At 36.9% G+C, this 24,597-nt stretch overlaps 1 protein-coding gene across 9 annotated transcripts in view; it reads left to right on the forward strand.

Moving 5' to 3' along the window:
- The window catches only part of TTC29 (tetratricopeptide repeat domain 29), a 130,624-nt gene that overhangs the window by 75,405 nt on the left and 30,622 nt on the right, over window positions 1-24,597 (forward strand). For all 9 annotated transcript variants that reach the window (XM_089527031.1, XM_089527029.1, XM_089527028.1 and 6 more), the window contains 3 exons: window positions 9,750-9,841; window positions 17,116-17,239; window positions 20,038-20,269. In XM_089527031.1, coding sequence (XP_089383157.1) covers window positions 9,750-9,841; window positions 17,116-17,239; window positions 20,038-20,269 — 448 coding nt within the window. The remainder of the gene's footprint in view (window positions 1-9,749; window positions 9,842-17,115; window positions 17,240-20,037; window positions 20,270-24,597) is intronic.

Below are 24,597 nucleotides of genomic sequence, written 5' to 3' on the forward strand. Positions count from 1 at the left end.
AAGAAAGAAGAAAAAAAATATTGCTGCATATATACACTTTACTAAAGATCACATAGATGATCATAGGACATCTTGTACAATATTCTCCAGACAGATGAGCCAAGGTAGAAGTTTTGGGCCTCTGTGAGAAATATTAAGGTGCGTTACAGACCGCCTAAAAGCGGCGGTCTGCCGGCGCTGCTGGTTGCTCTGTGAGGGAGCCGTAGCAGCCAAACCGCATGGCTTCCGCGCAGAGAAAAAAGCCCCAAAATGGCGCTTCTTCTCGTGGTGCGGTTATGATGCCGTGAGGCACCAATGGTGCACTCGCAACGTCATAAGCACCGCGCAACGTGCGGACGCTATGCGTCCGACACATAATAATGGCAGCGCCTGTGCGTATAGGGTGCCGCCATTATTACGCCCCCGTCACGTGCTAGGGGTGAGGCCAGTGTGGACGCTAGGTCCCCGGCCAACCCCTATCACGTGATGGGGGCGCCTCAGCCCGTCTGTAACGGGCCAAAGTTCCCCCATCACCAAAAACCACAACAACTGAATTTGAACAGAATAATGTAGACTGAATTGTCAGCATAGTGGTGAGAATATGATAATATGGGCAGCTTTGCTACTTCAGGATCTGTACAGCTTGCCATGATGGAAACAACTATGGATTCTGCAATGAATCAAAAGGTTCTGAAGGTGAGTGTCAGATGATCTGCCTGAGGGTTAATGCTCTGCCAAAAGCAGGTAATGCAACACGACAATGATCCTAAACATACAAACATATCTACCATAGAATGGCTGCAGAAAAACAGCTTCCATGTTTTAAAATAGTCTGTTCAAAGTCTGGACATAAATGTCATTGAAGTGTTGCAGCAAGAGCTGAGGTCAACTCTATATGCAAAGAAACCTTAAACTGTAACTTAGCTGAAACAGTTCCATAAGAAAGAATGGACCAACATTTCTGGAAGCCAATGTAAAAAAAACCAAAAAACTGACCAACAGGTACAGGAAATACTTGCAGTTGTTGCTGCTCAATGGGATGCCAGAAAGTTACTAAATATAAAAGTGCATGTCCCTTTTCACTCAAGGATGTTGACATTTAAATCAATTTTGGATTAACAAACACCTCATGGTTGGATATTGACTACTGAATCAATTGTGGATAAATACATCGTTTGTTTAATCAACTTGTATGGATTGCATATGATACCAGTTTGCTAGGCTCTGTTATCATATCTCTAATGTGTGTGGAGTGGGACAAGAACAAAATAAGAGTCAGCACTCTTGCATTTTTCTGCAGGATATGTGGAAGCCTCATGTGTAATTATGGTTTATATCCATATTAAGACATATACAGTGGGTCTGGTGGATGTGAACTTTTCCATCTTCTCCTCACTCCATACTGTGGTCTCACCAGCCTCCTGAAACTGCTTGACAAAAGGATGGGGGACCTTCTAGAAGAGGAATGGACAAAGTGCAGACTGTGTGTTGCCCCCTTCCCTACAGAAGGCTAGGCTGGCCACCTTCCTGCTCTATTTTTGCCAGCAGGCAAATAACTTTTCGGCTTTTAATGTGAAAGCAGGGAGATGTGTGCTTTTTTAAAAAACTTTTGAATGCCAAAACTTTTAACTTTTGTATCAAATCAACAGATAAATAATCCAGCCTGTGCTATTTAAGCAATCTGCAGATTAGAACAAATCAGCTTGTAGGCTGCTTGATGTTCCAGGTACCACTGATGTTTGCTAGGATTTTTAAAAAATTCCATCAGTGGTACCTGGTACCTCCTAAGGAGATACAATTGGCCCAAACTGGACAAAAGCCCCTCTTGGGCATCTTCAAGAATGTTGAATACTTTCAAAAGAGCCCATAACCTCCCTCTAAAACAAAACCAGCCATAAACAAAAATTGAAAATAACTTCCAGCTTTGTTTTCAGATGATCATCAGTGAGGGTGGGTTGGGGGGGTGGCCTATCAAAGGGGTGGGGGTGAACATCGGCACCCACATTTTCTGCATCTGTCCATCCCAGGGTTAAAAATACGAGGTCAGTATCATTATAACCAGTGAATGCATTCAAAAAGATATTGAGGCATCCACTCAATATTGAAGCATCCACTCAGTTGTATTTAATCCTCTCGAAATAGAAGGTACATGAAATAAATTAATTTCAACAAAAACCCAATATGGATGTCTCCTCTTCCCAATGTTTATTGCATTAATTAATGTTTGTTCATTAATTAATGTAGGCTGTGCTAGATGTATAGGAAAGACCGAGTGTTGTTTTTTCACTGCAAGTTAGAAGTCTGAGTGCTTTTGCAAAGCTAACCATTCCACTTCCTCCCCCTCACATCTTTGTGCCCACCAACACACCTCTTCTGATTCAAGAGAAATATTTTTGGAAGCTACTGCCCAGTATGATCTTTACCCTGTTACTGCAGTGCTTGTCACAATGTATTAGTGTGTAAAGTCCTTGACTAATGTTGCAGTTGATTGTCTGAACCATGTTTAAGAATTCTTAATGAAGCAAAAGCATCTTTACTGCTCTCTAACAGTGACAGATCTAAGCAGAATTACATTGTTAGAAATCAAAATAAATAAATTCCTTAACACATTCAAGAGTGAGTTACAAAAGAAGAGTTTAAAGAGAAAAGGTGGTACATAGCAGGTATTTGTGTTTGGTACCATTATTCTTTTTTAAAATGAGATTTCCTTTAAAGTAGGTGTAATATTACCTTTGTGTTGTAAATAATTATATTGTAGTCTTATATACAATACAATAACTTTTTTATAAAGCAGTGGTGGTGACTGGCATTGTAAGATTCAGGATAAGTTTGTATTTTGCATTCCCATTGGCACTCAAAGCTACAAACATCATTAAGGTAATGCCATAAGACATAAAAGAATACCATGTATGTATTACTGTATAATGTCTAATTATACTTGCTAATGTGATACATATGATCATATTCATTGAAATCTTTTGCTCATTACACCAGACTTGCAAGAGAAATTTAAAAAATGAAAGTGGTGCTGTGTTAAAGCAAGAGGAAAAACAAGGAAACAAAGTTTAGATGTGTTTACGTTGGGAGTGCTTTAGTTATGTATTCCTGCAAAGCAGGAGGTTGGACTATATGGTCCTTATGATATCTTTCAACACTATGATGGTATTGTTGAGAGAAGTCTCTGAAGGTTGTTGGTCAAGCAATTCAAAATAAGTGTCCTCAATCACATTAACCTAAATATAGCCCTGTTTTCAATATAGACTCTTGACTGTGAACTGAGCTCAGGTTGAATCAGCACTTCCTTCACATGACTTGCAACCTGTAACGTCTCTATCTGTGTCTCAGCCTTCTGCTCAGTCCAGAGATGGCTGCCAAAGACTTACTCTTTCCAGTTCTGTGGAGATCTTTGATGCCAGTGCATGACAGTTCCATGTAATAACGAGTTATTGCTTCAAGACTGATCTATGTATTGATGGGAACTTTCCTGTGTTATGTCTCATTTCGCATTGAGAGGCCATTGATACTAGGAAGATCCCTTCAATTTTTCCATATCTTTTTACAAGCAGCATAGATTTAGGCCACCATGGAAGAACCTCCCCACTCTTAGTTGTCATACGCAGCTACAAACTCCATTGTGGTGGAGGCCTCTCAGTCACATAATCTTAAAACCTATTGTGCTCCATCTGATAGGGAGGAGCATACGTTTGGATATCTTTGGCTGTTATTTTTATTCTTCTGTTATAGCATTAAGGAATACAAGTGGAGAATGTCCATGTTTGCTTACCAGCAGTTCTTGGGCAGAAGGATCCTAGCTTTCATCCCCTACTTTTTAATATTATTTTTAAATTGTATGGGGATGTTCTTCAGGTTGCACTAGACAGCGGACCATGGAATTGAGGAGAAAGTCACTTTGGCAAGCTGGAATTCCTGCTATCTAGCTCTAGAACATTCTAGCTGTTGCACTATACAGGTATAAATTTCCTTTTCTGTGAGTTCAAAAGTAACTACTCAGAACATCACTTTCTCAAGTTCATATCCACTGTTTCTAATATGTTTTCATTATTCTATCCATTCCCCAACCACTGCTTTCTGCAGTTACTTTCTTAGCATCTCATGGTTTCTGCTCCAGAGAGTGGACTAGGGTCACAGGAGTCTCACTGGAAAGCAAGTGGGTTGTTAATGTTTAGATCTGCTATCCTATGCCATGCCAAGCCTTTTCAATTATAACAAACAGCTTTATTTATATACCACTTCAACCTGAACTAAGAGCGTCTAACCGGTTTACAACTGTAAGCTAACAAAGTTGTGACTTCTTTTACTCCAGGAAGATGTCTGTATGTTTTCTTTCCTCCCTGTGCCTATCCATTATTCACCACAACAGAGCTATATAACTATATATTTGGATAATATATTTTGCTTTTTTATATAGCTATGTACATATTTAAATGGTTAACATACAGTTTGCTATACCCATGCTCATAGATCAGGATGAATTCTGTGGAATTAGTAATTAGGAAGAGGAGAAAGAGATTGGTTGTTGTTTTTTTGAAAGCCAAACTTTTATTTCAAAGGTACTAGTTTGATTAGGAAACCAAACTGAGTCATTATTAAGTATTACTATTTGCCTTATTGCAAGAGATATACAGCCAGCCCTTCTAATCAATGGATTTTTTAATCCATGGATTCAAGCATCCATGGCTTGAAAATATTCCAAAATGTATAAATTCCAAATAGCAAACCTTGATTTTCCATTTTATATAAGGGACACCATTTTGCTCTACCATTATATTTAATGGAACTTGAGCATCCATGGATTTTGTTATCCACAGGGGATCCTGGAACCAAACCCCAGCAGATAAGAAGGCCCCACTGTATATGCTAACAGTGACAAGAAAATTCTAGGTTTAAAGAGTCATGTCTTTTTAAAAGTTCATAGACACTTGGCAGATTACATTGGCTTAAGGAATGTCCTTGAAGTATCTACTTAATAAGAAGTTTCAACTGGATGTGATACCGTATGTGGCTTGCAATGTTTTGTTGAGGAATGAGAGTATGAGGTAACTTTCCATAAATGATAGAAATGAAAATAGTGTTTTAGGGAGGCCAAAATATTTGTGCTGCTCATGGACAGACATTTGAGATGACTTCAGCAAGAAAAAAATGCTTAGAATTATAGAATTGGAAGAAACCACAAGAGCCATCCAGTTCAACCCCCTGCAAGAATGCACAATCAAGGCACTCCCGACAATCCACCCTCAGTTTAAAAACCTCCAAAGAAGGAAGCTCTACCACATTCTGTGGGAGTGTGTTCCACAGTTGAACAGCTCTTTTTAGAAAGTTTATCCTAATGTTTAGGTGGAATCTCTTTTCCTGTAGTTTAAATCCATTGCTCCAGAACCTATTCTCTGGTGCAGCAGAAAACAAGTTTGCTTCTTTTCAATATGATACCCTTTCAAATATCATGTCACCTCTTAACCTTCTCTTCTCCAGGGTAAACATAGCCAGCTAAGTCGCTCCCCATAGGATGTGATTTCCAGACGTTTTACCATTTTGGTCACCCTTCTCTGTACACTTTCCAGCTAGTCAATATACTTCTTGAATTGTGATACTCAGAACTGGACACAGTATTTCTGGTGAGGTCTGATAATAATAGAGTGGTACTATTACTTTCCTCAATCTAGACAATATAGACCTGTTGATGCAGCCTAGAATCACATTGGCTTTTTAGCTACCACGTGACACTGTTGACTTGTGTTCACCTAGTGGTCTACTAGGACTCCTAGATCCCTTCCACATGTACTGTTTTCAAGCCAGGTGTCACCCATCCTCTATCTGTTCATTTAAAAAAAGAATTCTTCATGTGTAGTACCTTACATTTCTCCCTTTTGACATTCATTTTGTCAGTTTTGGCCCATCTCCCCAATCTGTTAAGGTCATTTTGAATTCTGATCCTGTCATCTGGGATATTAGCTACCCCTCTTAATTTCATGCCATCTGCAAATTTGATAGCTATGACCTCTATTCCATCATGCAAGCCATTTATAAAGATGTTGAATAGCATTGGGCCCAAGACAGAACCCTGTGGCACCCCACGTAAAACAGAAGGCTATATATTAGAAATACATAGCAATATAGTATGTTAGAAAATAATACATAGTATAGCTTGGCAAATTTTTACACTGGCACACATCAAATATAACACAAAGATTCAGGGTTGAGGATGGTAAAGACTGATTTATGAATAGCAGTAAGGAAGAAAGCTGCCTATCATCTGTAAGACAATACTCACAGATTCAATATTAGGTTCAAACTGACCTCCATCTCAAGGTCTGACCTTTGGAAATACAAATTTAATGCTAAGACAACATAAATACAATTTGCACCTACTGTTGGCTTTGAGTATTTCAAACATTTCCTCTAAGACAGATTCCCCCCCCCCCCCCAGATCTATCCATGTCTGGTTTTATTTCATTTCATTCTGTTAAAATGGTCTCTTTCAACATTTGATACGGTTTCTTTATACTTCTAACATATTTCTCTGGCAGAAACGCATCTACTACAGGAAAGAAACAGAATTATTTACAATTATGCATATGCACTAAAATGTATGCTTTTGCTGGACAAACCTCTATTAAACTGAGCAAAAAACCACAATTTCCCTTTTCCCCAACAGAAAGAAAATCATTGTGATGTATGTGGATAATTGAAAAAAGAATGTGAACACATTTGGATTATCAAATAAATGCTTTTTGTTTATCCAGAGATATACTCTATACCCAAAATGGAGATTGGAAATGTTTGTCATATATATTTGTTAGGGGAACTAAGGTTAAAAAACAACATGTTGTAATAAATTAGATCCATTTTAGTACATAGAGACTATCCTGGACATATCTGACTGGCATACTCATCATTTCACACACACTTTCCCAGGCTAGTTTTAAAACATCTTTAACAAAAGAATGTACAAATCTTTACCATTCACACAGATATAGAAACCTATCTTTTTGCATGAATATTTTGGGTACTGGAAAATGACTGTTCTGTTATTTTCTTGAAAAGGTCATATTTAAATAGTGTGTGTGTGTGTGTGTGTGTGTGTGTGTGTGTGTGTGACATCAGATGATGGAATTTCCAAGCTGGAGTGATATTGACTATTGGATCATATATCAACAAATGTTCTGAGAACAACTAATGCTTTTTCACTGAAATGTGAAGCAGAGAAAAGTTATTTTAAACCATAAACCAAATATTTGATTAGATAGTGGATGTTGATGTTTTAATTGTTGCCTGGTTTTTAACTAATTCTATTTTATATTGCTACCTACTGTTTATATGTCTTTTGTAGATACGCCATAGACAAGTTTTATATTTTTATTGATTTATTATCTGTATCTACAGCACTGTGTACATTTACAGTGCTATAGAAATAAATAAATATAATAATAATAATAATAATAATAATAATAAACATCAATGCTCCACCAGCATGTTAGACTCACTCTTATTTGCCTGTATGGGCATCTTTTTAATATACATCAAGAAATTCCATAAATTTGCACATACTAATATAATAAAGATCTATAGGAAAGCTAAACAACTTGAATTAGATTCACTAGACTACATGCTTCAGGCTGCTGGAAAATTCTAATAGACTTTAATGCATTGGCAACACCTGAGTCAGCATTGCAGGCAGTTTCTTTTCCTCTTCAACAGTGATAATTTTTTTAAATTTTGGGACTCATTTTAGGTTTCTTTTTTAGGGTTATCTATTTTTCTTCTCATATGTTGACAGCGTCAGTAGCTCCAGTCCACATTAACAGTAGGATATTATTAAGAAATCCAGTATTTGTAAATAACAAGGAAGACAATGCAGATGATGTTCATACCAAATTGTGCATACTGAAAAGTTTTAATGGGTTATAATAGAGATATTGCAAAATTGGGAACATGAGTCTAATATTGCTACCCTTAAACGAGACAAAATAGTTGGTAGCAAAAAAGCACCATTATAATATACAGAATATGAAAGTAGCACAAAAGGTGTTATGAACTATAACATAAAAAGCAGTATGTTCAACAGAATTCTCGGAGAGTACTATGATGCTAAGTCTTTTTGAGAGATAGATCACACAATTTTTGGATGCTTGGAATTTCACCTGTTCATTCATGTGCCCATCCTATCCCATTTTCACATTAATCCATATTTTTATCTGCTTAGTATATATTTTATCCTAATATTCAAAGACATGGTCATGGTAGTCTGGAAAATCAGTATGCAAAGGGATCTTGTAGCACCTTTGAGACTTAACTGAAAGAAAGAAGCTGGTAGCAGGAGCTTTAGTAGACTCAAGTCTTGCAATTAGAATGTGCATTTTACATGAATTCTCCCTAAAATATGTTTGTTCATACACATTTTGTGGTTAAAATACACATTTTAATGTACTTTATCATAAAGTACACCTTTTTTACTAATTTTAGTAATTTTTTAAAAGCTCAATCTACATTATAAAATTTGCGAAAGGGCAGAATTGGAAGGATGACAACATTTCTGTTTGCTCATTAGTTTGGAAGGTGTGAATCAGGTCAGTTTACTTCCAAATGAAGAACATTCTTTGATCATCCTTCCTTGCCTTTTATACAGTTCAGTGCCTTTCTGCTGAGTGATTCAGACTATCATGTCCCATCCCCATATTAGTACTCAAGACCATTATTACAACAGAGGCATCTAACCTAAGTCACTTCCAAGTTGCCAAAATGACAAAATATTCCAAATGACATGGATAAGATCCATTTCAACCACTCCTTATCACCTCAGCTTGATGTTGAATTACCATCTCTAGGCAACAATAGTTTTATTTGTGATTCGTATTTTTTCCACTTTAGATACATTTGAACATCAAGGTAACCCCTTACACTTTGATTTTTCCAGCTTACTCTCTCTCACTTCCCATCCCTCAGCAAACCTAGCAAATGACATTCACTAATCCTTTCTTGGAAATGTGCAAAAAAGATTTCCATGAGTAGTCTTTGGAGAGTTCTTGTGTCTTCATGTGTGTAATAGATCGAGTCAAGAAACTAAGAGCTGGATCGGGAGACGGAATGAGATTTCATTATATGTACATGTTTTCTACTTATTGAAAAAATTGATGGAAAAAGAAATTATGCAGTACAGATGATGTCAGTGTTTAAATTAAGATCATATGTTTCACCGAGGCAGCTATAATCCTTTGCTTACAGAAGAGGCCACGTTAATAGACTGCATTCCAAATTAATATTAACAAATCACTTTTGTGCAAAGATCATTAGAAGTACATGCAATAAATATGTATACAACAGACGATCTGTTTTCAAAACTACCCTAATTTTAAATCATGTACAATATATTATATCTCATTCCTTTGGACTGTTTTAAAATGAAAACAATATTTATACTATTACTGTGAATCTGTACATTTGTTTGTTTGATGACACATATGGATAGATAGTGTACGTTTGATACTGTCTCATGATTGCTGTGCAGGTATACACAGCTTAATTTTGTAAACAGCTTTGTTAACCAGTACTCAATTATTTTGCTTCCAGCCATGCTAAAATAGTGATAAATTTTTATTAAATTGGATATCTTAAGTGTAATGTTTACTGTGATATGAAACTATTATACAAAAATAATTTAAATAAAGAATTTTAAACTAATTGTGCTATCGATAAACTATGTGTAGAAGTTGTTTCAGCATTGTAATATCTTTTTTTTTTTTTTTGTCTTACAGCACCTGAATGCTTACCTGCAAATATCCAAAACATTGGGAGATTATACTGGTCTAGGAAGAGCATATCAAGCTTTAGCCAAGGTCCTGATAAGGTTAGCTATTGCATCCTTGTCTTGCTGTTACTGTAAATTCATTCAGTTGTGAAAGATTTAAATTGTTAGATGTCTGGTGCTTCCTATTACTTACTGCTTAAAGTTTACGTAATGGCTTTCTTTTCGATACCTAACCTTTTAATTGTAAGTTATTTAAATAAGGATATGCTGGCCAAACATTTCTTTGTAAATGATCTTCTCTCCTTGTGTTATTAAAAGGAACTGAAAGGTGCACTGTTTGCTTTGCCTTTCAGAATCTTGCCTTGTGGCTGAAAAACTACCAGTCTGCTGCATCTTGCAGGTTAAAAAGAGAAAGCACAGAAAATTACAACATGCTTCAATAAGCATGCTGCAGTGTAACCTTTCTAGAATTCTTTTGTAGAAGTATATATTTTTTTTACTTTTTTATTCTACCCACTTTTTCCAGCAAGACATATTTAATTCAAATATATTTTATTATCATCAAAATGATGATTCTACAACCTATATATAGGGGCTTGGGAACAAAAATCAGAAGATACTTTTGACTGAATCCAAAATTAGGCATATTTCAGATTCCCTCTTAAAAACAGTGGGGCTTGTTAGTCAGATTAACTGAAATTTCATGACTGTCAAGGTGGCTTGCTCTAACAATACCAAGCCCATTAAAGCTTGGTGGAAAATCATTCTTATAAGCAAATGTTTTGTCAATATGGAAATGTACTGATTTTCCATATTAAATCATGTGCAATCATCTCAGCCCAGAATTCACCATATTCTCTAGAACACATTTGTGCCCCAACCTATGGCATCCCTGTGGATGAGACCTCTCCAAGACCTCCTATCCTCCTCTGTTCTACTTAGGTCCTGTAGCTTCAGGTACATGGCCTCCCTAATTGAGTCCATCCAATCAGGCATTCTACTGCTTTCACCTTCCCTAGCATTATCACCTTTTCTAGTGAATTTTGCCTTCTCACGATGTGGCCGAAATATGACAGCTTTAGTTTTGTCATCTTGACTTCCAGGAAGGGTTCAGATTTAATCTGTTCGGTTACCCATTTGTTTGTCTTTTTATCTGTCCTCGGTATCCTCAGCACTCTTCTCCAGTACCACATCTCAAATGAGCTGATTTTCTTGCTCAGATTTCTACATTGTCCAGCTCTCACATCCATACGATAGTGATGGGGAATATAATGGCTTGAACAATTCTGACTTTTATGCTGAGTTGTACACTTTAGGATCTTATGTAGTTCTTTCACAGTTGCCCTCCCCTTTCTGACTTCTTGACACAAGTCTCTGTCTGATCAATGTTTGTTCTGAGGTATGGGATCTCTTTTACTACATATTTCAATTTCCACATTGTCTAGGTTGAATTTATGTAAATCCTTCATGGCCATTATTATTGTTTTCTTTATGTTCAGCAGTCAGCCTACTTACGCACTTTCTTCTTTGACCTTTCTTGATAATTGTCCCAAGTCTGTGATGTTTTCTGCTAGTAGTATGATGTCAACCGCATATTTTAGATTGTTGATGTCCCTTCCTTTACTTCTCCTACCTCTGAGTTCAGAAGTATGATATTTTCTGCATAAAGATTGAACTGGTAGGATGATAGGATGCAGCCTTGCCTGACCCCTCTTCCAATTGAAAAACATTCTGTCTCTCTGGTTTTAAATAACCTGTTATCCTAAGTACAAATTTCTCATCAGTACTATCAAATGTTGTGGTATTCCCATGTCTTTATGAACGTTACATAGCTTTTAATGATCTATGCAGTCAAAGGCTTTGCTGCAATCTATGAAGCACATGTTGATTTTCTTCTGGAATTCCTAGGTTCATTCCATTAACCATCGCATGTTAGCAATGTGGTCCCTAGTGTCTCTTCCTTTTCTGAACCCTATTTGTACCTCTAGGATTTCACAGAGGTTTTATATATATATATATATATATATATATATATATATATATATATATAAAACAGCTCCACTTGTTTTCATAAAAGCTGCTGATCAGCAAATCGCACGGAATATAGAATGAAATAAGCTGTCTCCACTGAAATGTATGGAGAAATGTGTATGTGTATTAGAGGTCTCTTCGGTGTATTAAGTATCAGTATTTGGGACAATTATATATTTATTAATGTATCATTTAAAAAAAATTATGTTACACTTTAATATCAGTTTTAAGCCATATTTCCATGTCACTTCAGTATCAGCATAGTTATCCCTATATGGCATCATTTTAATTGTTACTTTTAATCATCTGAATTTCACTAGTGACATAACTGAGAATTTTCCAGAAGCAGGTATCAAATAAGTGAATGGTAGCCTTTAGTGTCTTCTTTGAGCATGGAGAAGCAATGTAAAGCTTTAGCGTGATGTAATTCTTGAAAAGGGTTCAAGCATTTCCTTTATTATCAATAGATATCCATAAGTGAAAGCAGTAACCACACTGCTATGTTCTTTTTACTATGCTATAAGGTACATTTTTACTACGCTCTCTTTTTACTAATTTTCTAATTAATGACCTTTCACAGTAAGAAGAACTGTCCCACCACCCATACAGAGAGAGCTTCCTTATGGCTACTCCCAAGCTCTGGAACTCCCTTCACAGAGAGGCTAAACTGACCCTCTTACTATCTTTTGCAATCAGATAAAAACTTTGTATTCTGGCAGATCTCTGAAAATTGATTTTTAAGGGAAGCAAGCCTTATATGATATGCTGTGAATTTTTAACTATGAGTCAAAACACACTGCAGAAATAATGCAGTTTGATACCAGTTTAATAGCCCTGGCTCAGTGATGGGGAATTCTGGGACTTTAGTTTCCTGTGGCACCAGAGCTCTCTCACAGAGTAGGCTAAACATCTCATACAACTACAGTTCCCAGAATTCTCTAGCATTATTTCTGCAGTGTGTTTTGGCATTGTTATTGATGATGGTGATGATGTTAATGATGATGATGATGATATGTTAAATCAACATGTGTTGAGGGGAACATGCTAGCTTTGTTCTCCCCACGTCCTTCTTCCAGGTTCACATGAAAATTCTATCACTTCCCAGAGAAAGTTTTCTGTTTTTCCAGTAACTGAACTACCAAATCTTGAACCTAATATTTCTTGTTGAAAGCAAAAGTTTCTGTTTTCTCTGTCAAGACAGTGGTATATAGAACAGAATAGTCTCAAGGGTGTTTTTTCCCATTAGTGTATGTCAATAATTTCTAATAGTTGGGTATTTATAGGTTTGAAAAGTATACCTATAGAGCAGGGGTGGGCAACTGCAGCCCCCTAGTTGCAGGGGTGGGCAACTAGGGGGCTGCATTAGCCCTCCAGGAAACCTTGGAAGGCTAAATCTGCTCCTTCTGTGGGACACGAGGACATGTTTTTTGCCATCCTGGACCCCTAAATATTGGGACATTCTGAAGGGAAACAATTTTTTTTTTTTTTGAAAATTTCACAGAATTTTGTCTTGACCCCTGATAGTTCTGTGGATGGGGGATGCCAGAGATTATTTTTGGGCATTTTGGAACAAAACATTCTTCTTTTATCCTGGAGGACCTGCAGGCCACAGTTTGCCCACCCCTGTTCCAGAGTGCTTAAAATAAAGTACCCACTCTCATTGGAGGCTGTACAGCCTCTGTTTCAGAATTCAAAAAAGCTTTATGAATGGAGTGAGATATCCCAAAGCTGTGGTGTACAGAGATGCAATGGGTAGCCCCCTTCTGTGTTTGGCTGGATCAGTACACTGGGGAAAACTGAATGATTCAGGCCCTGTACTGATGGGCAAAAAGTGTCGTCCTGCAGGGAGGGTGAGGGCTGAGCATCCCCACACTCACAGCCCTCCCCACACTGCCCAGGCGCCATCTTGGCGTGCAGCCATTCAGATGGCACATGCCATGATGACATCATTTTGGTGCGATGCCCAAATGGCGCTGTGCCAAAGGGGCGTGATCAAGCCGCCCGGCAGTGGCTATGGTGCCATTTCACAGACATAAAAAGGAGCCAGAAAAACTGGCTCTTTTTTGTACTCTGCGGAGGCCAGATCAGTGCCATGACGTGTGGTTGTCGTGGCACCGAAACGGGGCAGAAAGGGGTGGCATCTCACTGCACCTTCCTGCCCATCTGTAGAGCCCCTCAGTCAGAGGCTTTATTACCCACATTCCCAATACAGACTGACTAAAAGTATATTCCCAATACAAACTTACTAGAAGGATATTAAAGTTAGTACAATAGTACAGTTGACATATGTCAACAGATATAGAAAACAAAACAATGGCCAACAGATTGGAAGCTATCAATTTACATCCCCATCTACCAAAAAGGAGACACAAGAGACTGCAGCAACTATAGGAGCATAGCACTGATCTCCCATGCAAGCAAAATTATGTTGCGAATTGTGACCAAAAATAGATTGTCAGCCAGTGGAGGTGTTGAAACAAGGGAGTTGTTTGCTCCCTGTGGCAAGCCACTAAACACCTTCAAGTCCCATCCCCGCAAGGTGGCCCAGAAATATTCAGTGATTCCCTAATCTGCTTGTTGACTAGCCAGCATCACTTCTGCCTTATCAGGATTAAGTTTCAATTTGTTTACTCTCATCTAGTCCATTACTGGTTATAGGCACTTGTTTTCTTCTTTGCACTGAAGAAGAAAAGATCTGAGTATTATTCATACGCTGATGGAACTGGACTCCAAGATTCTGAACAACATCTCCCAACAGTTTCCTGGATATGTTAAATAGCATAGGAAAGAAAACTGAACACTGAGAGAATATGTTCTTGGGGCCATGCATCCATTCTGAAGGGATGTGTTATGTTTAAGATTCTAAATGTATTCTTCATTTAAAAAAAAATGCTGGCTTTACCTTCGACAACCTCGGTTACAGTACTGTGATGGTGATGATTGCTTACAAAACTATATAAAGTTTTATTTTTATTTTACTTTTAATTTGGGGGATTAAATTGTACCAGTATCAGAACCATGTAGTGTAAAGCGCCATGGATTTCTTATCTGATTAAATTTAATTAAACTTTGTAAGGCAAGGAGTTTGTATAAGAAGTGCTGAAGGTGACAAATTCTGTGTTTTGAAGACAGAGATCCATATGTTGCAATTGCCCAGGATATAGGTTCTGTTCAGTTGTATTAATGAAATATGAAGTGAAACAAATTGCTATTTTAAAGGGAATAAAGTTTGTTATACTAAGTAGATGTTAGTCTATAATACTTTTTGTTTAGGGTTTGTTTCTTGAATAATCATTTTATAATTCTCTTTAAATCTTGTAGCAAAGTTTTATTCACATGATAGAAATAAGGCTCTGTGTTGGCATTTTGCCTTTTGATTATAGATCAAATTAATTCCTTTTTTTCTTTATATATATTTTTTGTTCAGAGAATTGCTATGACCTAGTAACTTTCTTATTTTTCATAAGTGTCATATAGGATTTTGCAGTGCAATATCAAAAAAAATGATCAAAAATACATCAAAAACATTTCTATTAATTCATTACATTAAGAAAACCTTTTTACATTTTCTCTTGTCACTGATTCCATTTGACTTATTACTTTCAGCCTCTAACCCACAAAGTTGGTGGCACAATCAACAAACCCCTCAGTGGCTGTTTCATCTCTGCTCTATTTGATTTCTCCACTCTGAGTAAATGATTAAGATTTCATGCATTGGTTCAACCAAAATCTATGTTCACTCAACCACATCCTTTATTGATTACTTCTACTGCAAACAGTAGGCCAAGTGTGATATACATAATTGGACAGTTGTCAAGGGATGTGGGTGTTAACAGTCCTGTTTTCCCAGTTGGAAACTGGAATCACCTTGATACACAAATATTCTGCACAGTTTCATTCTCATTCTTTGGACCGAGGAGTACTTTTCCTCAGAATATATGTTTTTAACTCTCTAAGGTCTGGTTGAATGAATTTAATGATTATACCATATAATATGCTGTTCAAGTTGCACCTGTGCACTGCATATAGAAAACTAGAAAAACTGGAATTAATATTTGTCTAACATTTTAACCTTGTCCTTTAACTTATATAAATCAGTTCAGCTCTTCTTTGTGGAAATGTTTGATTTTCTCCTCTTTGAAAGAAAAATAGGCCTCAAAATGTGACTCTTATTTTAAACCATAGAAACCCTTTGACATGTGGTAAATGTTTGCAATATATTTTGCATTATAGTAATAATGTTTGATTGCTGCCTTTTCCAAATTGTAAGTATGTACATTTTGTTTTAGTAAACATACCCAAACAAAACCTATAAGCATGAAGAGTTACTTACTTAAAATAGTCATTTTTTAGTGTTATGATAGTTACAGGCTGCAGTACTGAAATCAATAGGGTTTTCTTTTGAGTAGACATGTATATGATTGTGATCTTTAAGATGCTTTATGATCTTATTGCATTAATTTGATAGACTTAATCAAGCAAAGGAATCATTATGATATTGTAGTTTTCACAGATGGCTTCAGTTCTTTTGTTCATACGTATAATTAGACAACACCTGCATGCCATGTTTTGGGAGACATAGTTCATATTTGTGGTGTGTTTGTGTGTATCCTTACAACTCTTGTCTTTTCCTGCATAACATTAACATGAAGCTTATTTTTTTAAACACAATAAGAAACTCATTCCTACTGTTATTATGTATAAACTTTGGCTCCTTCACATTTCTATATTAGGACTGTAGGTTGTGACTCACTAGTGGCTTGACATTTAGTTTTCTGCACTACCACATTAGACACCAAGGCTCACAGCTAATATTAAGGTCACCTGCCATGACACAGACTCAGAAAGAGAAAGTGTATGATGTTTCACTCACAAAGAAATGTGAGCATTTGGCCATGTGTGGTAATGGTGCAGATGCTGTGTATAGAGAAGCTTTGTTGTTAATATCACTTGCTTTATTAAAAAAAAATGTGCAAATGTCTTATCAATGTGCATTGGCCAATATTCAGCTTAGTTTTGGAAATGACCTCAGGTCGTGTATATTGAATTGGGAATTGGAGGTGACACCTGCAGATGTGGTAGGTAGTATGACTCTGGCAACCCTTACCTTACCCAGATAAAGAGCATAATTATATCTTGAAGAAGGCCATCATGTTTATGAGCTTCATAATATTTGCTAGTTGCTGTGGGCTGCAATTATTTTCTAATTCACACTAATAAAGTTACAGAACTTTATTTTACAAAGTTTGATTAACAGATTGATCAGTAGACCATCAACTAAGTCAGCCATACTATAATGAATTTTCTCATTAAATGTGATGTCTTTTTTCATTTATTCCTAGTCAGGGAGAAGTGTCTGAAGCTATTATGTACTTGGAAAAGTTCATGAATATTGCCAAGAGAGTTCAACTGAGCCAAAGCTTAGTGGATGCATGTATGTTTCTTGGAAGCATTTACAATGCAAGAGTAAGTATTACTTTCAGAAGTGATATCTGCACTGGTATTAAGTTAGTCAGAATCTGTATTCACACATTCTGATCCTAATTGTCTGTAATAGAATATGGCCCAATTATTGTACTAGCAAACGTCCACAAGCCCTAAAGAGACTTTTTTATCCTTACCCTCTCCAGTCCACCATGCTATCAAATAATCTGCCCCAAATGGTTTCCTGAACCTCCAGAACAGAATTTGAGAGTAGTCATAGAATCATAGATTTGAAAGAGACCACAAGGGCCACCCTGCCCAACCTCCTGCCATGCAGGACCTACCTGAAGCAAAGAGAAAGAAATTACTCATTCTTGATTCTGCTGATGGAAACAGTTCTATGCATGGAACAAAGGCATTTTATCTAGCCCATTATCTGCAGTTCCACTATGCAATTCTTGCAGATTATACTTCCTAACTGTTGTATTCCTTAAGGTGATATCATGGGAGTACAATCATGGAAGTACAATAGTAAGACTAGTGATTTTAGCATTCCTGACTTCTAGATTATGGTGTTGTGGATTTCAACATAACTAAATATATATGGGTAGATATAAGTTTTTTATTAATGTAGGCAGCTGAGATCCACTTAGGCAGCTGACATTGTGCCAGCAAATTAATAAACAGGAATGTGGTATTGGCAACTTCACTGGCACAATGTATCTGAAAGATGACATTATCGTAGTATAATGGCAACATTCGCATCCATCAAGAACTGATTCCCTAGTGCCAACTCATTCCATCTATTTGGATCTAGTAAATATTCCAGTGCAGCTTCAGATATGACTGAAAGCTAGTCAGGTGTGATTCTGCTCTGTAGCTGCTACAGAGGTAGCAAGTAAAAGATAACATAGGTAGTCTTAATACCGCATATACCTGTCGTGCTTACTGTTTGAAGAAGCCCTGGTATAGAAGCATACATAATGTGTTCATGAGTTTCTGTTTTTGTTTTTGTCAAGTATTTATCATGAAGTAATGGCTGAAATATTTTAAAGATTTTTTTCCCCAGTACCTATTCAAAAAAGACTCTCAAATAACATCTCATGTTATGTTCCAGTTTTCTCTAGGTTTTTCTTCAACTTGCGTCAATTCAATACTCTTGAGTGGTATTTTAGATTATTTAAGTGTATTTGCAGGCCTACTTTCACATTAGTGACAGGCATAGCAGCTTGGTATACTTGAATTCACAGTAAGTTTAAATGGAATTTACCAAATTTGGAACAGGAAAAATAGGAAAACCAGATGAGACAAAACACCCATACTTCATTAACCATTTTTTCATTCACATATTAAATAAGGCAATGCATGCATTTCTTCCATGTAGTATGGGATATCACAGTAAAACTGGCATATGTACCCAATATCATGTTGTTGTTGCTGCTGCTGTTGTTGTTGTGTGCCTCCATGTCATTTCCAACATGGTGACCCTAAGGCAAACTTATTCAAGGTTTTTCTTAGTAAGAAGTGTTCAGAAGGGGGTCTCCTTTGCCTTCTGTGGCCAAGAGAGCGTTATTTGCCCAAGGTCACCCCCTGGGTTTCCATGGCTGAGAAGGAATTCGAAACCTGGTCTCCAGAGACTTAATCTAATGCTCAAACCAATACACCACACAGGCTCTCAGTATTATGTACATAGTAGTAGCTGTATATTAGTTGTACAAAGGAGTTAGAGTTTTGTAGGCAGGCAGAATTCTTTGTACAAATGTGATAAAAATTAATGGGTAAGATTCAGAGTTGACTGTCCACAAATGGGAGGACTCTTTCCATGGACAGAGAGAACCAGGTTTCTGTAGTTCCCCTCTTTTAGAGAAAGGAAAGGGGCAGTGATTTTTGTAAATTCTGCCTTTCCCTTGTAGGAAATTCCCACCCCATGTGTTATTCTGGATGGACCTTTAAAACAATACAGTTTTTCAGGAATGTAGGGCAGAGGAAATTGGTAGAATTTTCCACTACCTGTCTGCATCCAGATGTTCATTCCTTGTCAACCCACTGCCTACAGTACATAGAGGGGCCTTCCATGAGTAGAAGGTATTTTTTCACATCCAGTCCTCTCCCTTAATTTCCACCCATCACCCTCATGCTGTCTGTCCGCACTGCAGTCCACATAGTTCTAGAAGCTCCCTCATTCCTCAGAAGGAGCTTGTCAGTTAGTGTCAGGCCTGGAATGGGAGAGGGAAGAAATAAAACCAGATTTTCATTTTCATCCCTTCAAATTCGACCCAGTGTAAGAGGCAGCTCTTGTGTGGACACATTCTAAGGAGGATCAACACTTGTTCTATTTAGATTTGGAATGCTTAGTGTACTTGTAGTTACCAAGCCAGTGTAGTGTAGTGGTGTCAGTGTCAGACTATAACTGTAGGAGACCAGGGTTTAAATTCCCATTCAGCCATGGAAACCCACTCAGTGATCTAGAGCAAGTTACATTCTCTCAGCCTAAGAGGCAATGGCAACCTCTTCCCTCTTCCTTTCCTTGTGAAGTAAGATATTATTGTACACCAATAGTATCCCTTATAGGACAGTCCCTTTTGTTAGATCACTTTACAGGTGATAAGACAGGATATTGTTCAACATTTTTTCTGCTATACTGTATAATGTTCTTTTCATTTTGCATTTTAGAAAATCGACTCAGTGAGGTAGTGTCAAATACCAAAGTAAATTATATACTTTGTCTCTCTGTAAATGTGATCAGCAATTCAACAATTCCTCTTAAAATCTGTAAAAGTGGAATCTAAAACTTTGAAATATATAAATGCTAGAATGTATATGTAAATTTATTTTATCAGGGGAACTACTCCAAGGCTTGTGAATATTTCAATCAGGCATTTGCAGGAGCAAATGCTCTTTCAGATTTGGCCCTGTTGAATGAAACAAAGGTATATTGTGGCATCGGAAGAGCTCATAACATGATGCTGAAAGTTAACAGTCGAACAGAAGCTGCAGATCAAGCCAGTGTCGAGTACCTGCTAGCCTGGAAGGAAAACAGAAATGACATGTGCAATGACCCTTTTACAGTTGGTAAGACACTAGTTATGAAACACATTAGTGTTGCATTGTCCTTATGGTTAAGTCATCTTTCTTGTTTATTTTTATTGAATTATCTGCAGAGTTTAATCCTATTGGATTACCATTATCCAGTATGGAAGTAAGATTTGTTACTTTGTGAAGTTTTGTTAATTAGTAAATAATATATATATATATATATATATATATAGAGAGAGAGAGAGAGAGAGAGAGAGAGAGAGAGAGAGAGTATATATATAATGGAAATATTTTGCTGGAAGATCATTAGCTTTCACTTTTTAAATTTTTTAATTTTATTATCATATATACATACATACTAGCTTTCACCTTTAAAAATGTCATTGCAATGTCAACTTTAGAAAACATCTGGTTGATTACAATTCTGTTATTGCAAGAAGAAATTAAATGTAACATTTTATTTATTTTGATCCTATAATGCTTTCCTTTGCATCCTGACCTTAGTACTTGTAATCCCGTTAACTAAGAATATTCTGTATCCATGCCTATATAGTATCACATCAGAAGAGAAAATTGAGAAAGAGCTTTATCTCATTAATTCTGTGGAAAGCCAGAGGGCCCAGGTTGTTCATCAGTATGCTAGAAGTTAATGTAACATTTTGCATTGTGAGCTGCGATCCTTTTCTTGATATCTGTTGAAGACCTCATGCTCACAGACATGTATTATTTCAGCTGTGAATCTCAGCTAAACTGTGGGTATTTCTTCCAACAAAGAAATTCTCTGACAGAAGATCTGAGTGCATTGTGCTCAGAGGATACGTTTTTATGTCCATAAAATAGGAAGTATCAATCTGAAATGTTTTTTTAAATATAAACTATGAACTGGAATATATATTGAACCAATGCAATGTCTGTCATAATAAGACAGATGTCATAATAAAAGATAACTATTGAATTATCCCAATTCTGATCTGTGAGATAAATGCATTGAAAAACATTTTTCACTGAAAACATCATTTTTCATTTATTATCACATCTGATGATAACTATTGCCATGGCATCTGCTCTGTGGGACATTTTCTGCATGTGAGAAGGACAATGATTAGGAAAGAGAAAGGGGGGAAATGACAGTTCTTTTTTTCTTGTGACTTTCTGAAACCTTTCCCCCACTGTGCTGTAGAGTGAAAGAGTGGTTTGCAAAATGTACACAAAGTTTGTACTTAAGGCAACAATTTTATCCAATATGCAAAACAGTGAGGTGATAAAATATCTTACAGTGTTCCTCTTCTTGCTAATTCACCATAATGCTAGCCAGACAAAATGAAAGGGAAAAAAAAGCCCTATTGGGCTCAAGGCAGAATAAATACTTTACCTGGGGTCTGAACATTGGAATAGGCCTAATGTACCAGCACAGTCTTTAAAATATCCTGTAAATTACATGTTGAATTGGTTTTTCAAATATATTTTTTAAAAAAATCATCGTCTGATAACACATCATTTGCTATTTATTCACTCTCAGAGCTGCAGAGCTTAGACGCTGAAAGTATCATCTACAGTATTTTCGGATATAAATATTTTCATAAACTGTTTTTTATTTTTAGCTGTGTTGGGGTTTTCTGTTATAAAGCAATGTTTCCTCATGGCAGTATAAATTTTGAAAAAAAACTTATATGACTTTTCATTAAGACTTGATTTGATTTACTGTCTATCAGTTAAACATAGGTAGAAAATGAGTTCCTGTCCCATGTAAAATAAGTAGACAGGTCAAATAGTAGAATTTCTCCTTGGCTAGCTATTATATGTGTGTGTGTGTGTGTGTGTGTGATAACAACCATAACATTTTTAAAATGTCTTTAAATATTTAAAATGTTTTTATAATGTATACTTTCAAAGTGGTACAGCTAGATCAGTAGCTGTTGCTACTAAAACCACCAAGAAGACTACAGATCTGGGAGGATGTTTCATTACAGTCAGTAGGACTTCTGAATAGACATAGGATTGTGCTTTAATACATTTTGTTATCATACACTTTTGCAAACTGGAATCCACTTACTCAGATACATGAAGTATTAACTTTATGGGTTATAAGGATGTAAAATGTAAATGGTGGGCCCAAATAATAATGAAATACAAAAAGCACAATTTGTTAACTGCTGAGCTAACTGCCTATTAAAAGCAACATTGCCATTTTTTTCCTCTTTTCCCTCCTCTGCACTCCAGACATATGTGAATCTTTGATCTCAAATATTTGCTTGCCTTTAAATGTCCTTTTGAGGCCATCCTGGGGCAAATGCTGTAAAACACTTTCCTGGGAGTAAGCACTATTGAATTCAATAGGACAGTCTGATTAGACCATTATAAGATTGCATCATGAGCCGTTGATCCTACACCCACTTTCCTGGGAATTAATTTTAGAAAATGAGAAAGCCAATTAGGGGAAGCAGAAGCAACACATGTGAGGACTGAGGTGACTGCCCAGGTATCCACCTAATCCAGTGAGAGTGCAGGTGGGCAGTCAGAATGATGGAAAATGGAGAAAGGCTACTTGATTTGCAAATATGTAAATATGTGATGGGAACAAACAAAAGAAAACTCCAAAGCTGCTGAAATTATGGGACTGTACCTAAACTGATATGGGGGATGCGTCCACACAGTAGAAACACCCCAGGTCATGTACTGATGTGACTACATGAAGGGGTCCTATGTGACTTTCCAAACTGATTTCAGGTGTGTGTGCCAGTAGGGCAGTCAAACTATGACAGGATACTACGCGGAGGAGTTGGGATACAGCCCTCATATAAGTTCAGCCATTGTTAACATAATCTCACTTGAAAAAGTCCAGTGTCTCAGGAGTATACCTGTGGTATCAATTCTTTCAGAAATAGCTGGTTTATGTCATTTAGTATTGCTTCTGAAAGTGCTTCTGGATTGCTCTGTTACTTGAAACTAATCTGAGTACTGTCCTTTCAGAGGAATATAACAATTTAATTGGGGATCCATTTTGAAAGCAAAACAGTCTATCTTTATTAAGATGGTTCACTAAGTATTTCAGCCAAGAGGAGAAGGGGGCAGGCTCAGGCTGAACCAAAAAATTTAAGGAAAGTTCAGCCCCTCCCCCCCCCCCAAGGTGAATTTGAGGAGAGAAAGCTTAAAGAAAACTAGCTTTGCTCTACTTGTGCCTTCTGCATTGGAGAAGGCATAACACAGCCAAAACCATGGCCTCAAAGAGCCAGTGTCACTCCTCCTGTCCCTTCTGTCTCTCCCTTGGGAAGGAGACTGGCCTAGACCAAGTCACTGTCAGCCAGATAAAATGGTGTGGCAAGCTGTGTTCAGCCTATTAGTTGGGTATGTCATGCCCCTACAGAAACTGGAAGCCATTAGTAAGGAAATGTTTAAGAATACAGTGGTCCTTCCACATTTGCTGGGATTAGGGGTGGAGGACCCTTGTGAATGTGGGGAAACCACAAATATAAAAACATTATTCTTTTTACCTAAGAGAAATACCTCTCTGGGAATCTCCAGGTCCTCCAGTGCAACTCTAAGGTCACATCTGCCAGAGGTTGATCATAGAATCATGCTGGAGGACCTACAAAAAGTGGTTTTGAACATCTAGGTTCTCCAGCACAACACCACGATCAATGTCTGGCAGAGTTACGCTGGATGACATAGAGATTCCTAGAGAGAATATATTAATCAAAACCTCAAATAATCAAATCTGCAAAAGTCAAAGCAAGCCAATGTGGAGGGTCAACCTTATCTCCATCTCTGTGCTAAAATTCATCCAACCTACTTGGAAAAATAGAGGGAATGATTGTGCTTTCATGGGATTCCTAATATCTCACAATGTTGTAGGGATAAAGAATGATTTTAATTCAAAGTCATTTATTTCACTCTGTTACTCCAGCATGTGTTTAATTAATAAGTAGTTGCATAGTTAAGTGTACCCATCAGATCTGGCATTTTTATTATTCTTTTATGGTAAAAGGCACAAACAGTTATTCTCATTTTTGGTGTTAATTGCAATTTATGCCCCCTTTACTATTTTCCATATGAACATTAAAACATCACCTATACCTATTTTATACTTTTCAGTTAAACACTTTATCCCTTCAGTTCTGCATACATTTTTAAAGTTTCTTTCATCTTTTTAATACTTCATTTATAACTTTGTCTTTACATGGTGATTCATTAGTACATTTCGTTAATAGTTGGTTGCCCCATGAACTGCATACTAAAAGGAGGAAAGGGAAAAATCATTAATTTTGTTGGAGCCTCTACCTGATTATTGATTTGCTAATTTATATTTTGTGCCATGGGGGTGAATCTTTTTTGAAGGTCCAGTAACACATGAGAAAAATTAGTTT

The sequence above is a fragment of the Sceloporus occidentalis genome, unplaced genomic scaffold (genome assembly GCF_023333645.1).
Source record: "Sceloporus occidentalis isolate IW3139 unplaced genomic scaffold, rSceOcc1.0.p SCAF_5, whole genome shotgun sequence".
In the NCBI taxonomy this organism is placed as follows: domain Eukaryota; kingdom Metazoa; phylum Chordata; class Lepidosauria; order Squamata; family Phrynosomatidae; genus Sceloporus; species Sceloporus occidentalis.